This window comes from Lampetra fluviatilis, chromosome 53 (assembly GCF_964198595.1).
Source record: "Lampetra fluviatilis chromosome 53, kcLamFluv1.1, whole genome shotgun sequence".
Taxonomy (NCBI): domain Eukaryota; kingdom Metazoa; phylum Chordata; class Hyperoartia; order Petromyzontiformes; family Petromyzontidae; genus Lampetra; species Lampetra fluviatilis.
Genome location: NC_136327.1, coordinates 7,957,479 through 7,979,441, shown reverse-complemented (window position 1 = coordinate 7,979,441; position 21,963 = coordinate 7,957,479). Strand labels below are relative to the sequence as shown.

General features: G+C 55.7%; 1 protein-coding gene across 4 annotated transcripts in view; it reads left to right on the top strand.

The window, feature by feature from the left end:
- The window catches only part of LOC144949356 (colorectal mutant cancer protein-like), a 106,666-nt gene extending 92,555 nt beyond the window's left edge, over positions 1-14,111 (top strand). For 3 of the 4 annotated variants that reach the window (XM_078879345.1, XM_078879344.1, XM_078879342.1), the window contains exons 10-16: positions 20-120; positions 1,596-1,791; positions 2,057-2,291; positions 3,804-4,040; positions 7,323-7,423; positions 9,310-9,432; positions 10,817-14,111. In XM_078879345.1, the coding sequence (XP_078735471.1) occupies positions 20-120; positions 1,596-1,791; positions 2,057-2,291; positions 3,804-4,040; positions 7,323-7,423; positions 9,310-9,432; positions 10,817-10,997 (1,174 nt within the window). In that variant the 3' untranslated portion in view covers positions 10,998-14,111. The remainder of the gene's footprint in view (positions 1-19; positions 121-1,595; positions 1,792-2,056; positions 2,292-3,803; positions 4,041-7,322; positions 7,424-9,309; positions 9,433-10,816) is intronic. The other variant, XR_013640273.1, reaches the window with a different exon arrangement.
- Positions 14,112-21,963: the final 7,852 nt, after the last annotated feature.

The following is a 21,963-nucleotide window of genomic DNA, read 5'->3' as shown; positions in this document are numbered from 1 at the left end:
TGTGCGCGCGTGCGTCCAGTGAGCAGTGCATCGAGGCGTACGAGGCCCTCATGGCGCTGGCTGAGAGCGAGCAAGGCCTCATCCTGGGACAGTTCCAGGCCGCCGGAGTCGGCTCCGTAGGTGAGTCGGCTTCTCGTCCGCCTTGATTTGCTTCTTCTTCGAGAGAGAGAGAGTTGACAGGACAAGAGAAAAAATTAACCCGTAAAAACAAAGTTTTTCACTATAAATCCTTTATATGCGTGGCGGCTAGAGTCCTCTCGTCCTCTGGCTTGAGATGGCTGCCACCTATGGGTCAGATGATTGCCTGCCACCATTAAGCAATTGGTAATTATATATAATTTGTTTTTTCCTAAACAGTGTAAAATTTTGGAGAAAAAAATTTCACGAAAAGAAATTGTCACGCACAACGAGTCTGTGTGCAAAATGTCAGCTCGATTGGATCACGGGAAGTGGGTTAAAAAACGACCGAAAGATTTGCACGGTCGTAAGCGCGCAAGCAAGCAAGCAAGCGAACTTAATATAAAGGATTTAAAAACATGTAGCGTCGTGTGTCAACGTGGACCCGGCGCGTGTAGGTAAAGGCGCGGCCCCGCAGACGCTCGCTCACGCCGCTGCTGGTGGAAGAGGCCTCCGCTAGCGGAGCTCTTAGAGAGCCGCCTGCCCTCGAGAGAGAGAGAGGCTTTTGCTTGGCCTACTGTGGCCCAGGCGTATTGGTAGAGATGGAAGTGCCCACGCTTGACCCCACCGCACACAACTCAGCTGGCGATCGGATGACTGCGATGGACTCATCTACGCTGCTGGGTGGAGGGGGGGCGGGGCACGGGGGGATTTAAGAAAATTGCACCGTTGTTTCAAGTGCCGCACCGGGAGATGGAATCGATCAATGGAATTGGTCAATGGAATAAAACAATCACATAGATCAATGGGAATGATAAATACAGTCAATTAATGGAATCGATTAATGGAATCAAACAATAAAATTGATCAATGGGATAGATCAATGTAATTGACCTGATCAATTCGATCGATTAATGTAATATACCAATGTAATCAATCTATAAAATAGACCAATACAATTAATCAATGTAATCGATCAACCCAATCGAACAATCAAATCGATCGATGTAATTGATCAATCCAGTCAATCAATGGAATCAATCAATGGAATCAAAAATCTAATTGATCAATGAAATCGATTAATCCAACTGAACAATAGATCAATACAATTGATCAATGTAATCGATCAATCCAATCAATCAATGGAATCGAGCAATACCATAGAACAATGGAAATGATCAATCCAACCGATCAATGGAATCGAATCGGATCTCATCAATGCAATCGACGACTTCTCAATCGCGGTCCCGGCACGCCGCTAACCCCGTAGGGCGCGTCGCTCCGCTTCCTGCTCATCCCAACCCCCCCCTACCCCCCCACCCCCCTACCCCCCCAACCCCCCACCCCCCCACCCCCCACCCCCCACCCCCCCACCCCCCCAACCCCCCGACCCCCCGACCTCCCCACCCCCCCACCCCCCCAACCCCCCAACCTCCCCCCACCCCCCACCCACCCCCCGTCTCCATCGGCGCGAGCAGCCGAGCAACCGAGCGGCGGCGGCGGCGGCAGCGCCGAGGACGCGTCGCGGGCGCTCCGGAAGGCCCGCGACGGCCGCCGGGTGGCGGAGGCGGCGGCCAGGGCCCTGCTGGCCAGGCTGGACGGGGTGTGCGGCGCGCCCGGAGCCGTGGGCGGCGCCCAGCCCTGGGAGAGCCTCTCCTCGCACAGCCAGACCAGGTGGGGGTCGCGGCCAGACCAGGTGGGGGTCGCGGCCAGACCAGGTGGGGGTCGCGGCCAGTCTGTCGCACCCGGGTGACAAGTCGCGACGGAGGCTCGTCTGAGGGAGCGAGGTGGTGGTGGGGGGGCGGTGGGTGAATCACCCACATTTACATTTTTTTTATTGGTTCAACAAAAATCAACTCGACCTGGAACCTGAACTCCGTGTTGTCCCATCCCCGTCGCTCCCCCCACCCCACCCACCCTGTCCGCCCACCCCCGCCAGCACGACGAGCTCGACGGCGAGCAGCTGCGACGCGGACCTGAGCAAGGAGGACGAGCAGCGGCTGCGCGACTACGCGCAGCAGCTGCGAGCCGACTGCTCCGCCGTGACGCTCACCATGTTGGAGCTGGAGAGCGTGCACCTCGACGCGCTGAGCTGCGACGTGAAGTCGCGCGGCGACGGCACCCGCCTCGACCTCGAGAACGCCGTGCTCATGCAGGAGCTCATGGCCATGAAGGTGAGACGGCCGTGCGCGCGAGAGAGAGAGTAGGGGCCCCCACCCCCCCTACTCCCTGGGAGGAATGAGCGATCATTGATTGTGTGCCGCATGGGGCACGCTCTCTCGCTCGCTGACGGAGGGAGAGGACGGCTCGGAAGCACGAAGAGGAACCACAGATGGGAGCGGGGAGGCAGTGGCCGGGCAATAAGCTGGCACCAAATTCGCCACCCAAAGCCACCCACCCACCCATGGCCACCCATCCACCCAAATCCTCCCACCCAAAGCCACCCAAATCCACCCACCCAACCAAATCCACCCAAAGCCACCCACCCACCCAAATCCACCCAAATCCACCCACCCACCCAAATCCACCCACCCACCTAAAGCCACCCAAATCCACCGACCCACCCAAATATACCCACCCACCCAAATCCACCCACCCAAAGCCACCCGAAGCAACCCAAATCCACCCACCCAAATCCACCCACCCACCCAAAGCCACCCACTCACCCAAATCCACCCACCCACGCAAAGCCACCCACCCACCCAAATCCACCCATCCACCCAAAGGCAACCAAAGCCACCCAAAGCCACCCACCCACTCAAAGCCACCCACCCACTCAAATCCAGCCAAATCCACCCATCCACCCAAATCCACCCACCCACCCAAATCCACCCACCCAAATCCACCACCCACCCAAAGCCACCCACCCAAATCCACCCACCCAAAGCCATCCACCCATCCAAAGCCACCTAAAGCCACCCAAATCCACCCATCCACCAAAATCCACCTACCACCCAAATCCACCCACATAAATACACCCACCCACCCAAACACCTGCCCGCCCGCCCGCCCACCCACCCACCCACCGCACCCACAAAGCTCTACGATCCTCCATATATGAAGGTGGCGTCAGCCAATTAATGAGTGTTCACACGTGGGAGGAAACTGCAGCACCCAGAGCAAGCCCCACCCCTGCGATGGGGGGCATCACTCAGAGTACACCACGCAGACGGAAGCGGACGTGAGTCCACGTTCTGCTGCGCCGCCTTCTCGTCTTCCTGGATTGTTGTCCTAGCGGTTGGCTGCCCCTGGCCGTTTTGTGTTCGAATGCTCGCGGGTTACGTTAATGCCCACCTCCATCCGTCAGTCTGTCCATATAATCCATCCGTCTCTCTGCACAACGCCTCCATCTCTCTCGTCTTGCCTGTCTTTCCATCCATCCCTCTTTTCCCACCTCCATCCATTCATCTGTCCCATCTATCCACCCATCCGTCTCTCATCACAACTCCTACATCTCAACTTGTCTTGCCTATCTGTCTAACCACCTCCATCCATCTGTCCCATCCATCCAACTCTCCTCACCCTCCTCCATCTATCTGTCTTGCCTGTCTCTCTGTCCATCCCTCTCTTCCCACCTCCACCAATCTGTCCACCTGTCTCTCCGTCCACCTCTCTTGTCGTGTACGCGCCCCGGTCCATCATCCCCCCGTGACGCCGGTACCCCCCCCCCGTCCCCCCGTCCCCAGGAGGAGATGGCGGAGCTGAAGGCGCAGCTCTACCTCGTGGAGAAGGAGCGGAAGGCGCTGGAGCTGAAGCTGAGCACGCGCGAGGCCCAGGAGCAGGCCTACCTCGTGCACATCGAGCACCTCAAGTCCGAGGTGGAGGAGCAGCGCGAGCAGCGGAGTCGCTCGCTCGGCTCCGGCGGCGGTGGCACCGGCGGCGGCGGCGGCGGCGGCACCGGCGCTCGTCTCAAGACGCCCAAGGTCGGCCTGACGCGGTGGGCGCGGCGTCGCCACCGCATCGAATGTCTAGAGGGTAGTGCAGCGTCGCCACCGCGTCGTATGTCTAGAGGGTGGTGCAGCGTCGCCACCGTGTCGTATGTCTAGAGGGTGGTGCAGCGTCACCACCGTGTCGTATGTCTAGAGGGTGGTGCAGTGTCGCCACCGCGTCGTATGTCTAGAGGGTGGTGCAGCGTCGCCACCGTGTCGTATGTCTAGAGGGTGGTGCAGCGTCGCCACCGCGTCGTATGTCTAGAGGGTGGTGCAGCGTCGCCACCGCGTCGTATGTCTAGAGGGTGGTGCAGCGTCGCCACCGCGTCGTATGTCTAGAGGGTGGTGCAGCGTCGCCACCGTGTCGTATGTCTAGAGGGTGGTGCAGCGTCGCCACCGTGTCGTATGTCTAGAGGGTGGTGCAGCGTCGCCACCGCGTCGTATGTCTAGAGGGTGGTGCAGCGTCGCCACCGTGTCGTATGTTTAGAGGGTGGTGCAGCATCGCCACCGCGTCGTATGTCTAGAGGGTGGTGCAGCGTCGCCACCGCGTCGAATGTCTAGAGGGTGGTGCAGCGTCGCCACCGTGTCGTATGTTTAGAGGGTGGTGCAGCGTCGCCACCGCGTCGTATGTCTAGAGGGTGGTGCAGCGTCGCCACCGCGTCGTATGTCTAGAGGGTGGTGCAGTGTCACCACCGCGTCGTATGTCTAGAGGGTGGCGCAGCGTCGCCACCGCGTCGTATGTCTAGAGGGTAGTGCAGCGTCACCATCGCGTCGTATGTCTAGAGGGTGGTGTAGCGTCGCCACCGTGTCGTATGTCTAGAGGGTGGTGCAGTGTCACCACCGTGTCGTATGTCTAGAGGGTGGTGCAGTGTCACCATCGCGTCGTATGTCTAGAGGGTGGTGCAGTGTCACCACCGTGTCGTATGTCTAGAGGGTGGTGCAGTGTCACCACCGTGTCGTATGTCTAGAGGGTGGTGCAGTGTCACCATCGCGTCGTATGTCTAGAGGGTGGTGCAGTGTCACCACCGCGTCGTATGTCTAGAGGGTGGTGTAGCGTCACCATCGTGTCGTATGTCTAGAGGGTGGTGCAGCGTCGCCACCGCGTCGTATGTCTAGAGGGTGGTGCAGCGTCGCCACCGCGTCGTATGTCTAGAGGGTGGTGCAGCGTCACCACCTCGTCGTCTGTCTAGAGGGTGGTGCAGCGTCACCACCGTGTCGTATGTCTAGAGGGTGGTGCAGCGTCGCCACCGCGTCTTATGTCTAGAGGGTGGTGCAGCGTCGCCACCGCGTCGTATGTCTAGAGGGTAGTGCAGTGTCACCACCTCGTCGTCTGTCTAGAGGGTGGTGCAGTGTCGCCACCGCGTCGTATGTCTAGAGGGTGGTGCAGTGTCGCCACCGCGTCGTATGTCTAGAGGGTGGTGCAGCGTCGCCACCGCGTCGTATGTCTAGAGGGTGGTGCAGCGTCGCCACCTCGTCGTATGTCTAGAGGGTGGTGCAGCGTCGCCACCGCGTCTTATGTCTAGAGGGTGGTGCAGCGTCGCCACCGCGTCGTATGTCTAGAGGGTAGTGCAGTGTCACCACCTCGTCGTCTGTCTAGAGGGTGGTGCAGTGTCGCCACCGCGTCGTATGTCTAGAGGGTGGTGCAGTGTCGCCACCGCGTCGTATGTCTAGAGGGTGGTGCAGCGTCGCCACCGCGTCGTATGTCTAGAGGGTGGTGCAGTGTCGCCACCGCGTCGTATGTCTAGAGGGTGGTGCAGCGTCGCCACCGCGTCGTATGTCTAGAGGGTGGTGCAGCGTCACCACCGCGTCGTATGTCTAGAGGGTGGTGCAGCGTCACCACCGTGTCGTATGTCTAGAGGGTGGTGCAGCGTCGCCACCGCGTCGTATGTCTAGAGGGTGGTGCAGCGTCGCCACCTCGTCGTCTGTCTAGAGGGTGGTGCAGTGTCGCCACCGCGTCGTATGTCTAGAGGGTGGTGCAGCGTCGCCACCGCGTCGTATGTCTAGAGGGTGGTGCAGTGTCGCCACCGCGTCGTATGTCTAGAGGGTGGTGCAGCGTCGCCACCGCGTCGTATGTCTAGAGGGTGGTGCAGCGTCACCACCTCGTCGTATGTCTAGAGGGTGGTGCAGTGTCACCACCTCGTCGTATGTCTAGAGGGTGGTGCAGCGTCACCACCGCGTCGTATGTCTAGAGGGTGGTGCAGCGTCACCACCGCGTCGTATGTCTAGAGGGTGGTGCAGCGTCGCCACCGCGTCGTATGTCTAGAGGGTGGTGCAGCGTCACCATCGCGTCGTATGTCTAGAGGGTGGTGCAGCGTCGCCACCGTGTCGTATGTCTAGAGGGTGGTGCAGCGTCACCACCGTGTCGTATGTCTAGAGGGTGGTGCAGCGTCACCATCGCGTCGTATGTCTAGAGGGTGGTGCAGCGTCGCCACCTAGTCGTACGTTTAGAGGGTAGTGCAGCGTGGTTGCCATGGCCCTGGTGCAAGGAATTAAATGGAAATCCGCCGTCCAAGTTTCCCTCCCCTCTTTGTATATCGCCGGCGCCCAGGCTGCTCCGGCTCGTGGTCCTCTGGTGCAGTTGCACCGCCAGGAAACTGCCTGGGACAGACTTCCTCTGTGGGGGTCAGAGGGCACGGGGGTGAGCGTGGGTGGGGAGGGGGCACGGCAGTTGAGGGCGCTCGAGGGAGTCACTCGACGAAGCCGTTCGGCAGTTTCCCCGGCGACGTTTAAGCTTTGAATATAAACTCCGACCTCTGAGCCGGGTGGTTCAGAGGTCAGGGCGCTGTGCTGGCAAACAGCCGACCAACACGCCGTGGGACGTCCCTCACCCAGCGGTGGATCAAACAAACGTCTGTGGAGTCTCCGCAAACGTCACCTTCACGCGAGACAAACGGACGGCGCGCAATCGCGACTCCTCCTCCACAAAGCAGTGGATGGAGCACGCCGCTGCCAACGACCGTGATTACCACGGCGACGCTCTGCGCGGTTTTCGCCTAAACAATTTCCAGCGGCGTGGAGAGGAAAGGTTCGAATCGTCGCCATTCGCCGCCGCCCAGTGCGTTCCCGATGGGTGGCCCGCGTGTCGCGCGTTACAAACGCGGCTGCTCGTGAAAACAAAACCTCCACTCTCCTCTGATCGTTGCAGCCGTGGAAACCGCAGCGGCCGCCCCCCTCGCCCGCCCCGTGCCCCCCTGACTCGTGACCCCCGCCCCACCCCTTGTTGACCCCTTGTTGACCCCCGCCCTGCCCCCCCACACCCCCCTTGCCGGCCAATAGGAGAACGGAGAGATGTTGACCGCGGCGATCACTCTGGCCGAACTCCGCTCGCCGCTTCACGACAACGACCTGGCTAACGAGCTCTCCGATGCCCTCCACAGGTCAGCTGTCTGTTCATGAATCAATTTGGTCGTTGGTACTGGGACGGAGGTCGGCAGCGGCGAGGGGGGGGGCAAGCCTTGTCCTTGCTTACGTGGGGCTACCCGCCTAAGACACCTTGGGCGGGTAGCCACACGTTTTGTGTTTGTGCGCATGGCGGCGGCAGGATGTTTAAGCAACATTTCTCTCGTCTGCATGTTGTACAGTAATAATGGGTGCTTCAAAAAGATGTTAAAGCTTCGGAGAATGTGCGACAACGCCACAAGAAGTGTGGTGCCTCCGGGCTCTGGAGATCACCGCGAGAAGATCGCAGGCATGCGTTGACAACGATGGCGAACAAGTGGAGACTTTTTGAAGCTATTAACGTACATGTGTTAACATGTTACATTGTATTATGATAATACACTCTCACGTGTTAAAAAAAATTTGCAGCACCCTGTATATCCGTGACCATATTGCCCATTTGTCCTATTATTATGTAAGTTGAACTTCATTGGCACCATACATAGCCAACTCGTGCTCATCGGAGGTGCGGGGGTAGGGGGGGGCACCAAACTAAATACAACGACAACAACAACGACGACGACAAGCAGTTCTAAAGAAATGAGTTTTCAATCAAGGTGATTGTCAAAGTGCGAAAGACACCAGTGGCCTTCCTAATACCGCAAGGAGGAAGAGCGTTCCAGACGGCCGCAGGAGCGCGTCGGGAAGCGCCGCGACGAGAGAGAGCGAAGTTGCCGCCCCTCTGCCGTCACGTCTCTCGGCGTCGACCTCGGACACGGGCAGCAGCAGCTGCGTCGCCCGGACGTCGCTCATTTGAATCCGGATGGGATCTGTCGAGCCCACGCGCTCGCACAAAAACAACGACCCCCCCCCCCCCCCCCGTGTAGCCTGTAACAGACTGTAGGGGCAAGTGCTGTTAGCGAGCGCCTATGAAGGCCGGCACGGCACACGAGGGGGTGGGTGGCCAGCACCACGCCCGGCCGCCCTTGTCTCCCCAGTGGCGATGCTTTTACACACCGCACCAGTTACTCATTTGAGCCCGAGTCGACCTAGGGGAGGCCCAGGACCGGTGCAGATAATCACGACCGGTGTTGGTGGCCGCGAGCGGGAATCGAACTCGGGCCGACGAGTTTCGTTAGCGCAGCCTGAATACAATTAAGACAAATACAAAGATCCCCTCCATATAGCCTTAACAGACAGTCGGGGCAAGTGCTGTTAGCGCGACCGCCCTTGATGTACACACGCCTGCACACCTTGGCTTCATTCAGGTGTTGACATTTCAGCATTTCCGCAACCCACCCAAAATAAAATCCGAGGGCGGCCACCAGCGTGTTCTGCAGCTCATCGGATTCCTCCGGCGTGAGTAAATATTCCGATTCTGTTAGCGGTCGGCACCACTGGGCTCCCGCAACCCAGGAGGGTCCGCCGGCCGGCGGTCTTCGAATCCCCGCCCCGCCGCGTCCGTTTGCCCACCCAGCCGGAGGCAGTGGGTCGCACCGCAGTGAGTGGACTGCCCAGGCTGGGGAGCGGTGGGGTGCATTGTGGGTACGCGCCCCACCGCTTCCGAGAGCACGGCGCAGAGAGCCTCTCTCTCCCATTGGTTCGCTGCAGCGAAGGCTCCTTCCGCCGGCGGTGGCGTGAGCGGCAATTGCGGGGCTGCGCCTTTTATTATTATTTATTATTATTGTTTAGTATTTTATTACAAATGGTTTTTTTTTATTCCACATTATTTATTGTTTTTCTGACACTTTTTTTTATTACTTTCTTATTATTTCAGAGTTATTATTAATTGATTACACTTTATTATTATCTCATCATGAGTTTTATTTATTTTATTTACTAATTTATTTCTATTAAAAATGAATTGCCACCGCGCCCCTCCTAGGGAGAAGAAGCTGAAGGTCCGTGTGCAGGAGCTGGTGGCGGCGCTGGAGAAGCTGACGCGGAGCAGCGAGATCAGGCACCAGCAGTCGGCCGAGTTCGTCAATGACCTCAAGCGAGCCAACAGGTGACCACCACCCCCCCTATGGGTGACCCCATGGGTGACCTCCATGGATGACCCCCATGGATGACCTCCACGGGTGACCCCTTTTGAGTGACCCCCATGGATGACCCCTTGGAGTGACCCTCACGCGTGATCCCCATGGGTGACCCCCATGGATGACCCCACGGGTGACCCCACGGGTGACCCCCTGGGATGACTCCTTGGGATGACCTCTTGGGTGACCCCCACGGGTGACCCCATGGGTGACCTCTTGAAGTGACCCCCACGCGTCATCCCCATGAGTGACCCCCATGAGTGACCCCCATGGGTGACCCCACAGGTGACCCCACGGGTGACCCCCTGGGATGACCCCTTGGGATGACCTCTTGGGTGACCCCCACGGGTGACCCCATGGGTGACCTCTTGAAGTGACCCCCACGCGTCATCCCCATGGGTGACCCCCATGGGTGACCCTCACAGATGACCCCCACAGATGACCCCCATATAACGCGGACGCAAATTGTATATAACGCGATTGAGTGAATGGAACCACGTCGCAGCGTGAGTAGGAATTGCACGGCTGGCCCGGCGTAGCATCATCGCACGAGGCGGGATGCTGCTGGATGCTTCTAGATGCTACCCCCACGCGCCTCGGTCTTTGTCCGGCCTGCGTGCGTGTCTCACGTGTTAGCGCGCACTGTGCGTCACCTCCTGTGTTATATATCTTTATTATAACGCGATCTTTCCATCACGCAGTGTTCTTTAGGAACGCAACTACCGCCGCGTTGTAGGAGAAACAGACCGTCACATACGTGGCCTAACCCGAATTTCAAATGGTGCGATCGTGTGCGTGTCCGTGTGTGTCCGTGTGTGTCTGTGTGTGTCCGTGTGTGTGTCTGCGCATGTCCGTGTGTCTGTGCGTGTCCGTGTGTGTCTGCGCTTGTCTGTGTGTGTCCGTATGTGTCTGCGCGTGTCCGTGTGTGTCTGCGCGTGTCTGTGTGTGTCTGCGTGTGTCTGAGTGTCTGTGTGTGTCTGCGTGTGTCTGTGTGTCTGTGTGTGTCTGTGTGTGTCTGTGTGTGTCTGCGCGTGTCCGTGTGTCTGTGCGTGTCCGCGCGTGTCCGTGTGTGTCTGTGTGTGTCTGTGTGTGTCCGCGCGTGTCCGTGTGTGTCTGCGCGTGTCCTTGTGTCTGTGAGTGTCCGTGTGTGTCTTTGTGTGTCCGTGTGTGTCTGCGCATGTCTTCGTGTGTCTGTGTGTGTCTGCGCGTGTCCGTGTGTGTCTGCGCGTGTCTGTGTGTGTCTGTGCGTGTCCGTGTCTGTCTGTGCGTGTCCGTGTCTGTGTGTGTGTGTCCGTGTGTGTCTGCGCGTGTCCGTGTTTGTCTGCGCCCCTACGCCGCCCTCGCACCGCGCAGCAACCTGATAGCGGCGTACGAGAAGACGAAGAAGAAGTACCAGAGCAAGGTGAAGAGGCTGGAGGCGCAGACGGTGTCCATGGTGGAGCGCCACGAGACGCAGGCGCGGATGCTCAAGCAGCGCATCGCCCTCCTGGAGGAGGAGAACGCTCGCCCGCCCGCCAACGAGACGTCGCTGTGACCGCGGCCGGCGGGCGGCGACCGGCGGGGGGCAACCAACGACGGGATACAGCGGCGGCCCCAACAGCGGTGGCAACACCATCGGCGGCAGCACCATCGGCGGCAACACCATCGGCGGCAACCCCGGGGGCAAGAACAGCGGCAGCACGCGGGGCGCCCGCCAAGGACTGCTCGCCGCTCCATCGCCGCGACACGCACACACACACACACAAAAAAGACAAAGATGCCCCCCGTGTAGCCTGTAACAGACTGTAGGGGCAAGTGCTGTTAGCGAGTAGCACCTTATGAAGGCCGGCACGGCACACGAGGGGGGGGTGGGTGGCACAGAGACGCACGTGTTGCCTGCGCTCCCGGGAAACGCGCAACGCTGGGCCAACGCTGGGCCCGTCGCGTCCGAGCGTTGGGCCAATCGCGCGCGGTTCGGATGCGTCTGGCCACCAGCGTTGGCCCAACTTGTTCCGTGTCACACTGAGGGGGGGGCGGTCGCGCGGCCGGCCCACTCACGGAGGTTGGCCGCGGGGTTTTCGAATTCAGAAATCTGCGGCAGCGGGCCCTGGTTCGTCCCAGGGCCGATGTGCCGCTTCCGCAGATATTTCACGTTTCTAAAGTTTTAAAAAGTTGCCAGTCGGATGCGTCCCCTCGCCGCCCCACCGCTGTTGTAGGCTGTCGGGGCGCGCGCTGTTAGCGAACGCCTATTAAGGCCAGCACGGAGCACACCAGGGGAGCGGCGAGGGGTGGTGCCGGCGCAGCGTTGCGGCTGACGCTGCTCCCTCTGGTGTCGATGTTCACCGTACGCCATCGGGAGCTCTTTTTTTTTCAGGCCGAGTGGACGTAGAGGAGGTGCGGGCAGGGTTTGTAGATATAATGGCCACTTTTGCCGTGTGCGGGTTAAGAGACGGAATGCGGGACAAACGGGATTGGATCGCGGTGCGCGAATCGCTGTGATACAGCGCACAGATGCTCGCGTGCAAAATGCAAAAGACAAATTTCCCCCCGATTGGCCTTTGACAGTCCGCTGGGGCGAAATCTGTGAGCGAGCAGCCATTCAGGCCGACACGGCACACGAGGGGGTGGGTGTCCAGCATCCACGCCCGGCCGTCTTTGTCTCCCCAATGCTGATGTTTTACACACACACCACACCAGGTACTCAATGTCAGGCGCAGGACCGGTTCGGATATTCGTCACTGATGTGGGCTGTGAGCTGGAATCAAAACTCGGGTCGCTGGGTTCGTCGCGCGCTGCGCTAACCGCCGTGCCACCGCTCACGTGCAAACACACGTGCACGCGCAGACACGCGCACATCTCAGCACATGCGTGTGTATTGCATGCATGTGCTGAGATCCAGAGTCCCAATTTAACTTATGACCTGCAGCTCTGTTAACCGGATTTCCAATTAATTTTGTGGTCAAATGAAGTGCCATTTGCTCGATTTAAAGATTGTAAACTCAATAGAAGGTTAAAAAAAATATGTTCCTACGAAAAGTATTCCTACTCGTGAACAAGGTCAAAAAATACACGCATTTATATTTTTTGGCGAGTGAACACACGGAGGATTTGGCGAATACGTCTTTAGTGCGATGTAAGTTCCACCTTTGACAGATCGCATCCGAACAGAAAGTTACTTTGCAATACGCAGAACGCGACAGGTGCCGTCCAATCACAGGCAGCGACGATCGGGAAGTTGCTGTGAAATGCGCAACACGTGACAGGTTCCGTCCAATCGCAGGTGGCTACAATCACGACGTTGGTGTAAAAGCACAGAGCGGCATACAATGGCCAGTTAGTAGTAGATACAGAGACGCCGATTGTGAGTACGTCGGGGAAATGCAGCAGTGTTGAAGTGCAAGGCGATCAGTTTGAAAACTCATTTTTGTAAAACTGCTTTTTGTGTATTCTTGGTTCTTCCGGTAAAGTCACGTAGAAGGGAAATAATAAAATCATTAAATTGAAAAAATAAATTTCTCACGACGTTTCGATTGCAACACAAGCAATCATCATCCTTGATGATGAGAATTTTATTGTTTTAAATTTCATTATTCTATTATTTCCCTTCTACATGACTTTACCGAAAGAACCAAGAATATGAATCCCTGCAGTCACGAAAGAAGCTTTAAATTGCTTTTTGTGTGTTTAGTTTGTCGTCCTTCTCCCGCACCTCCGGTTATCCCTGGTTGGCTACGTACGGTGCGAAAGAAGTTCAACATACCACACCCACACCTCCGATTAGCGCGGTTGGCCATGCACGTACAGACGGTCTTCAGCGGGTAATTCCAGTTAAGTATTTTCGGATATATTTTGCGTATTTGGGCCGTGAACGCCAGCAAAACGGATTTCTCTCCCCTTTTGGAATGGCATCGCGGGATCTTCAACGTGCCAGTACACACGCAAACGCACGCACACACACACACACGCACACACACGCGCAGTATTAGCCACGTCCTGTTCCGGTGACGCCTGCAAGTTGCAGGGTGTTTTTTTTTAAAGACGTCGTTACTCGCCGCAGAGAACCACGGTGGACGTGAGCGCCGCCACTCTATGAAGAGCCAGCGCCAAAACTGTGCCCCGTGCCCCGTCCCGCGTGGCCTTTCATTCCCGATTCCCGTCCCGTTCACGTCCAACTACGTGAACGGAACGGAATCGGAAACTGAACCGTGCGTGCGTGTACGCCACCGTGCGTCATTGTACGTGCACGCTATCCATTTTTCTTCCGATTCCGTTTTGATGACGTACACGTACGTACGTGTACGTCATATGTCACGTAGGATGACGTATATAACGTATACTGACGACCACGTAGGATGACGTACACATACGTACGTGTACGTCATAGTACACGTACGTCAGCCTATGTCACGTAGGATGACGTACACCGACGATCACGTAGGATGACGTACGTGTACGTGTACGTCATCGGAACGGGAAAAAGTGTTAACCAGGGCGGCCTGCCGGGTTTCGAGCCTCGAACCTCTGTCAAAAGCGGCAAACCCCTGGGCCGTGTCGTCGCCCCCGATGAAATCACGATCGCGATTGGGTTTTTGTTACGTCGCGCCCTTTGCGTTCAGGGTGTCCTCGGCCATTGTAACTTTCGTCAACTTGCGCGACGAGCGTTCGTCTGCGTTTAATCGCGCTGCAAACGGAACTGAAAGGCTCCTTTCGGGGAGAAGGAAAAAAACGGCGGAGATATTTCCCCCACGTCCCCAACGCAGAGCTCAGTCGGTGGTCAACTCGGCCGCCAAACGCCACATCTCCGGCGTCTCCGCATTGTGGCTGCCTGCGATCCACTCGCTGCGGAGGCAGCGGGCGAGAGGGGGGTTGGTGGATCACCGCACCTTCCCGTCGGCGGCGTCGAGGAGGAGCCGTAGCCCCCTGATCTCGCCAGGAGAGGGCAGCGCAGCAAAGGGTGGACCAATCTCCACCACTATTCCATCCGTACGGGGAACAGAACGTTGCCCCCTCGCCAGAGGTCGCAACCGGGTACCCGATACCCGGCTACCCGTACCCTGCCGGGTTCGGGTACGGGTACCCGTTTGCGACCCTGGTGCGGCCGGGTACGGGTACGGGTAGGCCGTGAGTCACTGGTGAGTAACCGTTTGTCACTCATTTCGGGTAGGGTACGGGTACGGCCGGGTACGGGTAAGGAATCAAAACCCGTTTGCGACCTCTGCCCCTCGCTCACACGCGTGGGTTTTTCCTCCGGGTGATTCCGGTTTGCTCCCGCGTGCAGAAATAAAAACCACTCGCATCGTAAATCGGCTGAGACCGTCTTTAAAATAAATTAAAAAAATCCCCAATGTAGCAGGACCATCCTGAAACGAGTCACTGGAACTCGTTTTGGCTTTACTGGATGCATGGACAGATGGATAAGAAATGAATAGCTGTGGTCGTATTAATATTCTGATGCCAGCTTTCGCTGTGGGCATGGAGTGCGTGCAACACACAACGGGGCGGGCACGTCCTCGCGGAGAGCAGCGCTTGTAATTAATGTAAATATCAGCCTCGACTTGCAAACCAACTTTTGCACGCACAGGAGTATGCAAGAGATTCGTAGGAAGTCATTTCAAGTTACGCGCGTGTGTGCGCGTGCATGCGCGTGTGTGTGTGCGCGCGCACGTGTGTATGTGTGTGCGTGCGCATATGTGTGTGTGCGCGTGCGTGCGTGCGTGCGTGTGTGTGCGTGTGTGCGTGCGTGTGTGCGTGCGTGCGCATGTGTGTGTGTGCGCGCGCGTGCGTGTGTGCGTGCGTGTGTGTGTGCGCGTGTGTGTGCGCGTGCAGCGCTCGGCAGGGCGAGAAACGTGCATCTCGCGACGTGACGATTGACGAATCGGGAATGCGTTCAATCTCTCGCGCGTACGACTCTGCGCCCGCGCTCGTATCGTGATCACGAGGATCCATCGTGCGGCAGCAGCGGTGCGTCTCCCCCCCCCCCCCCCCACTTTAATGCACGTCGCGCAATCGTCGCCACGTCCTGAGCCGATGAATCCGTCCGGAGCTTCCGCAGTGCGTGCACCGCAGGGAGCTGCAACAAGACCAGCCCGTGTGAGCGAAGTGGACGCCACGGATCCCTTCAAGTGACCTCTGACCCACACAGTGGAGACCGTCACGTCTCCTGCGCTTGAGACCACAGGCCACTGACTGGGTTCGAACCCAGGTGGAGGTTAGCCGGCTCAGCGCTCCGAGGCTGCAGGGCAGCAGATTCCCACAGGAACGGCCTCTCCAAGCCGCCTCTCTCTTTCATTCGCAGTTTCGGCAGAGCAGAGTGCATTTCTGCACATTTGGCAGATGCTACGGAATTATATAAATCTAAGCACGCCATATAAAACAAAAAAATTATAAGATTCCCCCTAATAGCCATGCAAACTCCTGGGGCAAAGTGCTATTAGTGAGCATCTTGTCTTCCCAATGCTGATGCTTACACACGCGCACCAGATACTCATTCAGTGTTAAATGGTTTCCTGGTGTGAGCGTGTGTCGGCATTGGGTGTGGGGAGCGGTGGTGCAGCGGTTAGCGCGACGCTGCGCCACGAAACCGGCGACCCCAGTTCGATTCTCGCTCACGCAACCTGTCATGGGCCTCCTCTAGGTCGACTCAGCCTCAAATGAGTACCTGGTGCGGTGTGTAAAAAAAAACATCGCCACTGGGGAGACAAAGGTGGCCGGGCGTGGTGTTGGTCACCCACCCCCCTCGTGTGCCGTGCCGGCCTTCGTAGGTGCTCGCTAACAGCACTTGCCCCAACAGTCTGTTCAGGCTATATGGGATGGTGTGGATCTTTGTCTTGGTAAGCATCGGGTACTCTGTCGAGGTTAACTCGAATTGGGGCTTGTCCAGGGCAAGTCAGACCCCCACTTGCCGCCGATGACCGACGTTCGCCCTGGGCAGGAGTCGAACTCACGTCAGCGCACACACACACACACGTGCATCGACCGGTCTGTGTGACGACTCTTTTCATAGTGGGACACTTGCAGACGTGGCTGCTTCATTGTTATGTAGTTGTACATATATTTTTTATAAGACGCCTTTATGCAGATCATAGCGTATATATGTGTGTGTGTGTACTTTCTGTCGGGGAGGGTTGGAGGCAAGCGGATGCAAGCGGATGCAGAGATGCCAACTTGGCTCGTAGTGACGCGTTGTTAACGGTTCCGAACCAAAGTGGCTTCATTTCGCAGTGGTCTGTCCCTCTCCCATCCTTCGAATCCCCCCCCCCGCCTCTGTAAGATGGGCCGTGTCAGCGATATGAAACGCCAGGGCTCTGGGTGACGAGTCCAACGCCTTGCTGAGCAATCGACACTCCCGCTTTGGATTATTATTTTTGCTTTGCCTAAAACTTGGAGTGCCGTGGCGACGAGATGTTAACTACCTCGCCTGGTATGCAGGAGGTCGTGGGTTCGATCTCCCGACCCTGACGATGCCTGCTGTGTATTTGGAGTTTGCGGTGTCCGTCTCTCTCTCTCCGTGGCCGCGTGGATTTTTCTCCCGGGTCCTTCGCTTCCTTTTCTTCCCACGTCCACATTTCGAGTCAACGTCACCACGCATTGGCTGCTGATGCTGCTAGAAATGTCCTCGTGATGATGATGATGGTGGTGGTCCGCCACTTCGTCTGAGCTATTATTTGTGATAGCCAGGTCGCAGATGCATAGCTCAGTGGGCCTTACCTGGTTAAAATAAAATAAAATTCGCTTATCTTCTTGGTTCTTTCGGTAAAGTCACGTAGAAGGGAAATAATAAAGTAATAAAAAGTAAACATAATAAAATAATGTTTTATTTTAATTATTTTATTATTTCCCTTCTACGTGACTTTACCGAAAGAACCAAGAAGATGAATCCCTGCAGTCACGAAAGCTTTAAATCGAAAATTAAAATTCACTTAGTTGAAGTTGAAACAAATCTGCAGCTGGACTTCCACTTTGCTTCCCCGTCTCTGCTGAAGCCCTCTCGTGACGGCCTTGCAGACCTTCCCATTGGCACCGGGCCGCTGGAACGCATGGCCCGGCGCAAGGAGATGACCCTTCTCGGAAGGCCTGAGCTCAGATGTCGCACGGCAAAGTTGTTGTCGAGCCCACGTGCCCAGTAAACGTGCAGTGTCGTGGGGGGGGGACAAACGTTAGCCCAACGTTGGCGCAACGTTGGCTCCTTGGGCAGTCGGCGTGCGTCAAGCTCTCTGGCTCACGCGGCCGTATAGATATCGCTCCCGTCTCAAACTTAAAAGCCCGTCTGCTTAAATGCGCTCACACCTTATCCCCCCCCAGCCACCCACCCAAAGACAAGGGGGTGCTTCAACTATATTTTAATGAAGTATAATTAATTAAAATAAGTGCAATTGACTGAAATGTTGCATCATAATTAATTAAGTGTAATTAAGTATAACTATCATGAATGAAATTATCAACATTTAATTATTTTAATGACAATAATTGTAATTATTTTAATTAATTACAGTTCATTCAAATGAATTATAATTATCAACTAAAGTTACTAATTAGAATTACGATTATGATTATTATAAAAAAAAAACTTTCTGCCGAGGGTTCAAGTTCAAATTCATTTATTAGGTAGAGCCCTGTGAGCCATTTGGCTCTTGAATCAGGTGCAACCGCAACAAACAAAAACATGAACAAGAAAACATCTTCAAGTGACTAAGTGCAAACTGAAAATCCAGGAAAAAATTGCAAAAATTCCAGAAAAAAGCACCGTACACCAACGCTGTGTGCAAAAATCCCAGTGGGATGCAAGTCAAACAACAACAACCACAAGACAACTTAGATTAAGGCCATCAGTCTAACTCCGTACTACAACAAACAAACATGGCCCAACAAAAAAAGTGTTTTAAATCACCAAAGTAAAGCCATAAAAGCAATGTAACAGTGATCATAGGAACTGTAACCGAATATTCACAATAAACGACAAACAACATGTACCACAAACCCTGCAGCCATAGCTGGCTGCCTGAGTCACTCCACAACATCAGAAGCATCAGTCGGAGTATCACATGTTTCAATGCACCTTTAAGCTCAGTGTGGCCAGCACCTCCACCGCCACTTTGCCGACGAGATTCAAGACGTCGTCCACGTATTTATACATTTATGTGTGTATATATAATATAATATTTATATCTACGTATATAAATGTTTATATATTTGTAATAAATATTTAAATATTCATATATTTATATTCATATATTCATTTATATATAGATATAAATGCACACATGAATATATAACTATATAAACATTTGTATATTTTCAAATGTAAACACATTTATATATATACATTCATAAATATGTATAAATACACATCAATAAATATTCACGAACAAAAAACGAGATGTCGCTATTAGTTGTTGTCAAGGCCGCGTGGCCGGTGAACGTGACATGACCTCGAGACCCAAGAGGATGAATCCCTGCAGGTCGCGAAAGCTTCAAATTAAGACGTTTTAAAACACGTAAGGCTTTCGCGTCCAATGTTATTCATAATATAGGTTTTTGGGTTAGATCGCGTTATTTATGTGTCGTAACCCTCCACCACCCGACACGGCGAACCAGTAAAACACGTGTCACGTTTACAAAAGGACAAACTAATTCACTTCTTTAGCCCACCGGTGTGTTGAAGAGCGAATCAACATCAGTGAATTATTTTGTCCTTTGTCAACGTTACACAATTTTTTTACTGTTCGGCCGTGTCGGGTGGTGGAGGGTTACGACACATTTATAAATAACGCTATCTGACCCAAAAACCTTTATTATGAACAAGATGTATTAGTTGGCTTCTTTGCTGCTGCTGCTGCTGTTGTTGTGAATGAGCGGCGGGCGTGGTGGTGAACTCTGCTTCTGTCTCGTCTTGCTGCTCGGCGCCCTCGTACGGGAGAGAGGGAGTTTGTGGGGCGGTGTGTGGGGGGGGGGGCTTGTGTGGGTTGTTTTATAAATAAATAAGTAAACGATGACAACATTTGCATCTTCCTCAAGAAGTTTGGGGGGAGGGGGTCAGGTGGGGGGGGGGGGGTTCTCATCCGACAAGTCGTCACGCCACCCCGCCGATGCGTCGATCCTCCTGCCCGGCTGTTGCCGGAATAACGCGTGGTGGTGGCGGTGGTGGTAGTGGCGGTTGTGGTGGTGGTGGTGGTGGTGGCGGTGGTGGTGGTGGTGGTGGCGGTGGTGGTGGTGGCGGTGGTGGTGGTGGCGGTGGTGGTGGCGGCGGTGGTGGTGGCGGCGGTGGTGGTGGCGGTGGTGGTGGTGGCGGTGGCGGTGGTGGCGGTGGCGGTGGTGGCGGTGGTGGTGGTGGTGGCGGCGGTGGTGGCGGCGGCGGTGGTGGTGGTGGCGGTGGTGGTGGTGGTGGCGGCGGTGGTGGTGGCGGCGGTGGTGGTGGCGGTGGTGGCGGTCGCGGTGGCGGCGGTGGCGGCGGTGGCGGTGGTGGCGGTGGTGGCGGCGGTGGTGGCGGCGGCGGTGGTGGCGGCGGTGGTGGCGGCGGCGGTGGTGGTGGCGGTGGTGGTGGCGGTGGTGGTGGTGGTGGCGGTGGTGGTGGTGGCGGTGGTGGTGGTGGCGGTGGTGGTGGCGGTGGTGGTGGTGGTGGTGGCGGTGGTGGTGGTGGCGGTGGTGGTGGTGGCGGTGGTGGTAGTGGCGGTTGTGGTGGTGGTGGCGGTGGTGGTGGTGGCGGTGGTGGCGGTGGCGGTGGTGGCGGTTGTGGTTGTGGTGGTGGCGGTGGTGGTGGTGGCGGTGGTGGTAGTGGCGGTTGTGGTGGTGGTGGTGGTGGCGGTGGTGGTGGTGGTGGCGGTGGTGGTAGTGGCGGTTGTGGTGGTGGTGGCGGTGGTGGTGGTGGCGGTGGTGGCGGTTGTGGTGGTGGTGGCGGTTGTGGTGGTGGCAGTGGTGGTGGTGGTGGCGCACACTGAGTTCGCGGTCCAGAGTTCTCCGGGTCGATCCGGCGCTGGCAGGTAACCCCACAAAGACCCACAGAGAGCCACAGTGACACATAGAGACCCATAGAGACCCATAGAGACACGTAGAGACACACAGTGACCCACAGTGACCCACAGAGACACACAGTGACCCACAGAGACCCACAGTGACCCATAGAGACCCATAGAGACACACAGTGACCCACAGAGACCCACAGTGACCCACAGAGACACAGAGACACGTAGAGACACACAGTGACCCACAGTGACCCACAGAGACACACAGTGACCCACAGAGACACACAGTGACCCATAGAGACACATAGAGACACAGACATCATACACATCGAGGTGCAACGGTTGGCGCACTGGGCCCACGGTCCAGAGGTCGCCGGGTTGATCCGCTCGACCCGGCACGGCAGGTGAACCCATAGGGATCCATAGAGACACATAGAGATGCATAGAGATGCATAGAGATACATAGAGATGCATAGAGATACATAGAGACCCATAGAGATACATAGAGACCCACAGAGATACATAGAGACCCACAGAGATACATAGAAACCCATAGAGATACATAGAGACCCACAGAGATACATAGAGACCCATAGAGATACATAGAGACCCATAGAGATACATAGAGACCCACAGAGATACATAGAGACCCATAGAGATACATAGAGACCCACAGAGATACATAGAGACCCACAGAGATACATAGAGACCCATAGAGATACATAGAGACCCACAGAGCTACATAGAGACCCATATAGATACATAGAGACCAATAGAGATACATAGAGACCAATAGAGATGCATAGACACATCGAGATGCATAGAGACCCATAGGGATCCATGGAGACACAGAGAGACACGGAGATACAGTGCGTAGCAGTGAAGCCACAGCAGTGCAATTGTGACCATCATCATCACGGTGACTAGATGTTAACTACCTCGCCTGGTATACAGGAGGTCGTGGGTTCGAGCCCGACCCTGACGTTTGCTGTATATTTGGAGTTTGCGTGTCTCTCTCTCTCCCCCGGTGGTCGCGTGGATTTTTCTCCGGGTCCTCCGGTGTTTCCCTCCACGTGAACGTCTAGAATATTTGGCTACTGCTCTACATTTACGCGTGACAAGCCACTTCATTGACCTATCATTTGTAATAGCCAGGTCGCTTCTGAAAAAGAGCTCTACATTGCGCAGTGGGTCTTACCTGGTAAAATAAAAACAATAGTTTATACTTTCGGTAAAGTCACGTGGGTAGAAATAAAATAAATAAAATAAAATAAGTTTTATTTCCACCTACGTGATTCAATAGTTTACAGTTTTGTTTGTTTGTATAATACAGCCCTGGACTCCCATCAGTCCCAAATGGGTGGCGTAAAACGACGGCTTCATTAATTAGTCGCGTGACGTGTACTGATGTTAGGGGCCGTCCGTAAATGACGTCACGCGATTCTGTACGATTTTTGACCCCCCCCCTCGTCACACGGCGTCACAAAAAGTCAGACCCCCCCCCTCAAATATGACGTCACAAAGCTCTGCCCCCCCTCCCTCCCAAAAAATAAAACATGTTTC